Source organism: Phalaenopsis equestris, unplaced genomic scaffold (assembly GCF_001263595.1).
Source record: "Phalaenopsis equestris unplaced genomic scaffold, ASM126359v1 Scaffold000513, whole genome shotgun sequence".
In the NCBI taxonomy this organism is placed as follows: Eukaryota; Viridiplantae; Streptophyta; class Magnoliopsida; order Asparagales; family Orchidaceae; genus Phalaenopsis; species Phalaenopsis equestris.
The window spans coordinates 2,455,436-2,463,070 of NW_018164953.1; the positions used below are offsets into that span (position 1 = coordinate 2,455,436).

The 7,635-nt window shown below is 34.3% G+C and overlaps 1 protein-coding gene across 1 annotated transcript in view; it reads right to left on the reverse strand.

Moving 5' to 3' along the window:
* The window catches only part of LOC110028496, a 67,974-nt gene that overhangs the window by 12,025 nt on the left and 48,314 nt on the right, over window positions 1-7,635 (reverse strand). The window contains exons 6-7 of the mRNA XM_020730363.1: window positions 5,578-5,661; window positions 2,581-2,697 (exon numbers count right to left, since the gene is read on the reverse strand). Coding sequence (XP_020586022.1) covers window positions 2,581-2,697; window positions 5,578-5,661 — 201 coding nt within the window. The remainder of the gene's footprint in view (window positions 1-2,580; window positions 2,698-5,577; window positions 5,662-7,635) is intronic.

Here is a 7,635-nt window from a genome sequence, read left to right on the forward strand (position 1 = left end):
TTCGTTTAAGTAGAACTAAAACTGAATACATGGAATGTAATTTTAGTAGTAATAGCTCTAGTGACAAAAGTGTGACTTTGGGTGATCAACTTATTATTAGGTGTGAACGATTTATATATCTTGGGTCCGTTGTTCAAAGCGATGGTGATATAGATGGGGATGTTAATAGTAGAATTCAAGTTGGTTGGTTGAAGTGGAGGAATGCTTCGGGCCTTTTGTGTGATAGAAAAGTACCGCTAAGACTGAAAGGAAAATTTTATAAGATGGTGGTGAGACCTGCAATGCTCTATGGCGCTGAATGTTGGCCTTTAAAAGAGAAGCATAATAATAAGTTAAGTGTTGCCGAGATGAGAATGATTAGGTGGATGAGTGGCTTTACACTTAGAGACAAAATGCGGAATGAATATATTCGTGATAGGGTTGGTGTAGCTCCTGTGACAGACAAAATTAGAGAAAGTCGTCTTAGATGGTTTGGTCATATTAAACGTCGACCATTAGATGATCCGATTAGGAGAGTAGATGTTTTAAATTCGACTTGTGTTAAGAAAAACAGAGGTAGACCTAGGAAGACTTGGGCTTATTGTATTAAAAATGATCTTAATTTACTAGAACTAAATGAAAATATGATACTAAATAGGACGCAATGGAGAAAAAGGATTCATGTAGCCGACCCCACATAGTGGGATTAAGGCTTTGTTGTTGTTGTTGTTGTTGTTGTATTGTAAGAATGATATGTGTGCAAAACATTATAAGTATATTGTCTGATATGCAAATGTGAATGAAATATATTTTTAGTAAATAATGAATTTAATAAAATATTTGTATGTGCATGACTGATTATGTTGAAATCACCCATTGATAGTACTAGTGGGAAAACACTAGGTTAAATGTGCATGTATATATAAAAGAAAATTGATATTGATGTGACTTAATTTACATAATTTTTATACGGTGTTCCTACGACAGTTGCACATATATAAAATGACATTAGTATGATATTGATATAGTAATGCATTAAATAACATGTCAAATGTTTATATTAATTTATTAAAAGTTTAACTGACTTACAGTTAGCTTTCTTTTTCCTTGTATTGTTGTAGTTTAAGAATATGAATACTCACTGGCTTGTTAAGCTCACAGTTATTTTAAACTAATATTTCAAGTTTAATTAAGTGATTTAAAAATGTGCGATAAAAGAGAAAAAGTTCATAAGATGCAGATAATCAGTAATGAGGTAATTTTAAGTATAATATTTTAATTTAATTTAATTAGTGACTCTTTCATCTGTTAGATTATAGATATATACATAAAATTTAGTTCACATTGTTCGACTGTTTGTTTCTGTCTTGATTAAATTCCAAGCTCAGGATCGGGTCGTGATAATAAAAGACAGAAAGTGGGTAGATTCTTATGTATTATGAAATTTACATACATAACACAAAAGACTTATATATTTAAATATTCAACACCTAAAGTTTAATATTTACTTATATAACATAATCACATTAAATCATATTCATGAAAAATGTGTATTCTAATTTTTTAAAAAATAGTATTAATATTCTGATGTGTTATATAAATAAATATTAAATTTTAGATGTTAGATATACAAATTAATAAGAATTAAATTTTACGTATGTAAATATTTCTTTTTTTTTCATATTAAATTTTAAAAAAAACAACTTATCATGCACCATGAGGGCGATGCATCATGCGTGATTGCTCATACATGATGCAACTAGCGCGTGCCATTTTGATGCACCGTCGTACCATGCAAATGGCGCCGAGCGTGCATCGTGCTGCACCATGCGCCATGGCGCATGCTATTTTGTGTCATCGATATGTACTTCATCAGCTTTCACTTGTTTGATACAAGAATAAAGCATAGAGGTGTTCGTAAATCACATATCAATTCTTCTATCTTTCGGTTCTTCACTTTCTTTTGTCCTCTTTATCTTCTTAATTCCATCAACTTCCACCCTACAAAGTTGCTTTCAATAGCTTCAAATGAAACATAGCATAAGAATCCATTGCCCATAGGTCTAAACTCCAAGTCATCAAGGAAACACGGTACAATTGCATCTCTAGTGGAAGTGTTCTGCTACAGGGTAAATCAAAACCCTTCAAAATCAATCTATTTCCCTTGATAATATCAAAACTTTCATGATTCTCCACAGCTGATTTGAAAATTATTCATTTCTAAGTTCCTTAATATGCTTCCATTTTAAAGATTTAGGTTTCTTTTTTATAGAATTTATTAAGATTTCATTAATTGCTTTTAAACAATTGTAGTTAGATCATATTCTTTGCATAGCATATTTTTAAATTCATTAGACTGCATTGTATCTCATCATAGAGTGCCTTAGGGCGGTCCTATTTTAAAAATAAATAAATAAATAAATAAATAAATAAATAAATAAATAAATAAAAGTTGTGCTCATTATAACCCCACATTTCAAGAACAAACTGATCCTTTACAAGCAAATTTGAATTAAAATCTTAATTAGATAATGAAAAAAATCGAGAGAAGTGATCTTCTTCAATAGTCATTATAGAAAAGTGAGAAAAAACTAAACTTACCTCATCTTCCTGAAGATCTTCATCAACCGTATCGTCTACCTTCTTGTTCAACATTTCTTTGACAATAGATGGAGGAAGTGGTTTGGGAAGTAGCTTTATAGCTTCACCAACATTGGACTGCATGAGATGAAACAGACCACATTAACATAGTTCAATGGAGTAAAAGCAGAATAGAGTACTCAATTTAGCGGCTAGCCCACTCATGCAAATTGAAGTGCAAAAAAAAAAAAAAAAAAAGGCTTCAAAAATGAAAAAATAAAAGCATGTCCAACAGTATGCCAACCAAATTCATATCTTATCATTTTAGACCTGAAAAGCCTGATAAACAGACCCTCATTTCAGAATGGGCCAGCCTAAAGGCCCTACACTCCATAGTGGTTTCTTCCCTTGGTCATAATTGATGGGTAAACTTAATCACACGTATTCTAAGTCCCAATTGGAAATTCCATAATTTATGATTCCTATCATAGATGCTTGACTAAACACAAGACAAGTGGCAGCCCTGAGATATCCAGAAGCTATTAGGGTTTATGCAAGGTCCAGTAATCAAAACTAAGTTAATACAACAATTAGTTTAAAAAACTAGCTTTGATTTAGCATTGCTAACATCACCATTCCTAAACCATACTGGTACGAACAGCCAGACAAGTCATTTCCGTAATGGTTTATGCATAGAAATCTAGACAATGACCAATATAATACAAATTTTTATAAAAGCAAAACTGTCAAAATCTAGACGTGTACTAACAATCTTAAAATAAATAAAATCAGTGCATGGCAAAGGGAACTACAGTACTAAAACAGTCAAATCTTAAGCCAATTCTCTTCCTAAATGGTAGCGAGTAAAGGCATAGAAAGAATTTTAAATTGTTTTCCTTTCATCAATAATAATTCTGAATCCAGAACTGTTATGAATGTTTATATAGTATGTAAACATAATTTATCATAAAACTAAGCTGATATAAAGCCAATTTTAACTTTAGTCGAGTAAAGAGACTTGTAGATGATCATCACTTATTCAGGAAGGAAAAAAGATAAATTCCAGCTGGATCATCTAGCTTTGAAGTCTAAGAATTGGCCACCACAAAAAGGAGTATGAGGCCGCGAGCATTAGAAAACTGTATCGACTAAATGATGGGAAATAGAAATGGAAAACATCTAAACGATCTAAATGAAATCTCTCACAATAAATCAAATCACGAGCTGGAGTATTTTATGTCAAATACTTCATTATGTCAAGTGGCATTATACATAAGTAGGAAAATAACGGTCAGACCACCCAAAATTTTCTTATTTATATATCTAACACCTTACCCAAAAACTGTATTGACAAGTCCATGTATTTGTGCATGCCACAATCAGCACATTAAGAATTTAAAGAAAACCAAAAATATGGGTCGGGGTTTGTTGTGCTCTTTGAGATTTTAAGTGTTATTATTGTAATTGAAGATAGTTAGATGTTGGTTTTATCAATAGATAAGATTTAGATATTACACATATAATTTTATTAGCTTTCAAATACTAAAGATGTGTCTTTAGTCTAAGGATGTTCCACAAATTGAAAAAAAATATATAAAAATCTTATGTTAAGAAAAAAATTGTAAGCTAGAAATTTGAATTTTCGAACTGCACTTAGGATTCATAGAATATAGCATTTTGCTGCCTACTGCTTTCTTGAATGGCAAAAGAAATTTTAGTATTGAAGACTGAAATTTCGCTCAGAAACTTTTAGTCAAATTATCAGTAAACATATCAACTTGGGCCATTTTCAAGTGAATTCCAAGCATATTTCAAGCCAATTTCAAAGCAAAATACGGCTCTCTAAAATTATGATTCAAGTTAAATCAAAACATATATCGTAATAAATTTTATTCATGTGCATGCTTTCAATCAAAACTAAATAGTTAAATTTGATTTCACTTGAAAAGGCAAAGACAGAGGGGTTCCAATTTCACCAAGCTTTTGACAACAAAGAACAAACACTGGAGGCAATTCGTAGAAGAGCAAATTAGAAGAGATAGACACTAGAAAATCTAATAACGACTCCATAACATCTATTTAAGGAAATACACTTACAGTTGCACTTTTCAGGAATTCAGAGAATTATTCCTCAGCAACAAAAGGCATTAAACTGACGCTTAAGACTTGTTTGGGATCATTTTTGTTTTTATTTATTTATTTGCTTTTATTTTGAAAATATATTTATTTAGTGCATCCTTTCATGCTTTTGTATTTCATTTTTAAAAACACTCAAAAAACAAAAAAGATGTTTTGAGTGTTTTTAAAAACAACTAACCATGCTCTAACATAACAAACATATTTGTTTCAAGCATTAACAAAACAAATCAAAAACAAAAAACTAAAAACTAAAAGTGATCGCAAATTGCCCCTTACATTCAATAAAGCAAATGCTGATTGGATCAGCCTCCAAGTAAAAGTTCATCAAGATGGTCAACGACAGAAACACAAAAAACATGAAATCTAATATAAAAGCAAAACAGCGGCAAATTTTAGCTATATGCTAAAATATTCAGGAAGATATATACTTTTTATGATTACAAGAGAAGCAACGCATATTCAGGAGAATAAACAAGTCATTCACTCATTAGAAACAGCGGCAATAAACATAGATGTCATATTGATTGTCAAATATTAATACAGATTGCTGATGTCATCAACCTCTGTTCACCAAACAGCCTAAAAACCTAAAATTCACTTAATGGAAGTGCCGATTAAAGTAAACAATGATATAAAACAAAGAGGAGTGCTCCCAACTAGAAGTAATTAGGGAATGTGCCTTTACTGTCCTGCAAAGGGAAGGATAGTTTTGAAATATACCAAGCCAAGAATCGCATGGCGAAGATACTTGTGTGGAGATAATTGCAATCAGACTAGTACAAATAACGCTTAAGAAAGAATTCAGCATGAAATTCAACTTCAGAAAAGGGAAGTTGTAACCAAATTTCCATCCTGAAGGATATTAGCGTAGTAGCATACATGAGTTTCTTGAGTCAACCCACTCTGTATCCAAGACCGGCAAAGAGTGTATAAGGAGGGCGATGCACCATCCACAACCCTAACCTTCAATGAATAGTAAATATAGAAAAAAAAATCAATAAATATAATGTGATCATAGATAAAACTACACATTAGTATTCAAATTTCTCATGTAATTTGATTTTCAGTTCGAGAAAAAATGGTCCAAAAGTCGATCATATGGTTCATATATGTTCTAAACAAAAAGTATAGCCAACTAGAAAATAAAAGCCACTGGAGCAACAGTTCTTCTATTTTGTTCTTATTATACCACAGCAACAAAAAGGAATATGCTTCAAAAATACATTTTATGTCATCCTTATCATACGCCATTCACCTTAGTCCATCTCTATAAACTTTCCTAGTTATATTTCTTCTCTTTCCCCATCAGATACAATTTTTTTTATCAATTATGCAACTAATTATAGGAGTAATCAACAGTATCATTATTAACAAAGTCTGTTTGCATTCATCCATTTTCATAGCAGAAGGGTGTACTGGGCTTCGGTGTTTCAGTGGCAAGCAAACCTAAAACTTACAGTAAACTACTAAACTATAGATTTTCTGCATTGGATAACTGTTGAACTCATTTTTGGTGAGGTCTAGTCTTCCTCTTAGGATTTAGGATCTAGCCTTAGGGACCTCCCTTCGACTATCTTAGAACCTTAGAAATGGGACCCGCCTTGTTCTAGAAATTCAACCCACCTCTGTCCTCTTTTGTGGTTTCGCATGTGTGGTGTCAACTTATAGCATTTAGAAGGGTGAAACCAACATGAACAAACCCAAAAGGGATTCCCTATAGGACCTTCCTGAGCCTTAGGGTGGCCTTTTGCACAATTCGCACTCCCGCGCGCACAAACTTCGCAATTCGGAAAGTCGGCGCGTCCGATCGCCTCAAATTCGCTTCATTTGCACTGTTACTTTTCGAATGCTCGAGTTAACCTTTTGAAACGATCGATCGTAGATCAAAATTTTGTAAAATTTGAATTTTAACGCGTTTTTAACCCGATTGTCGGCGACGTCGTCCGAGCGACCCCGGATGACGAAACGGACTGCGCCAACGCGTCTAGAACGTCGATTTTGCCCGGGGAGGACACCCATTTTGTCGCGTTGCCGCGCGCGAGTAAATTGTGTTTTAATTAATATATATCAATATATATATATATATTTATATTTATATATATATTAATTAATCCTTAAACCAATTTCCCCCTTTCCTCTTTAAGCCCTAACTCCTCTAACGCATGCACCCGAGCTCTGTCTCCTTTCTTTCTCCCGTTCGCGTGTCTGGCTCTTTCACTATCTCGTTCCTTCTCCCGTTCGCGTGCCTAGCCCTTTCCCTTTCTCGTTCTCGAGCCGACCAAACTCTTCCTCCTCCGCGCGAGAGAAGGTTGACCTCGTTCGTCCTTGCCTGACATTCTGCTGCTCGCGGCCATCCTTCCCGAAGCCGTGTCAGTCTCCTTAAGCTGTGGTTTTTCCTTTTCTTGGTAGTTTGACTCTGGGAAGATTGTTCTCTGGTACACTTGAACGACAATATCCTCTCTTCTTCCTGATGCTTCCCTCGCTGCTACTGGGTCCGAGATTTTTCGGTTGCTCGGTCCGAGAGGCTTCGGTGGCTTCGCCCTCTGTGAGCAGGGAGCGTGCCCTTTTCTTTTTGCCCCGATTCGAGTGTCGTGGGTTCAAGGGGTGACTGGGGGGTGGTCTTCTTTCTCTTCTCCTCTATTCTCTGTCTATAAACACAGTTCCTTTTGAAATTTTGAGGGTTATTGTTGAGAAAAGTTTTTCTGAGAGGAGTGGAAATTTTGGCTGGGGGGGGATTGGAAAGGGAGTTTCTGGGAGAGCATTTCTTTGAGGTAGTTTCTTGTGTTGTTGTGTTTTACGTTTGCATTGAGGAGGTACCTCTTCTTCCCTTTCTTTCCTATGCCCTGGTTTCCTGAGGTTTTCTCTCTGTCGAGCCTCCTCTTGCTCGGTTAAATGGAGGATACAGCATGCTAGTTCATTTTATTTGGATATATTTTT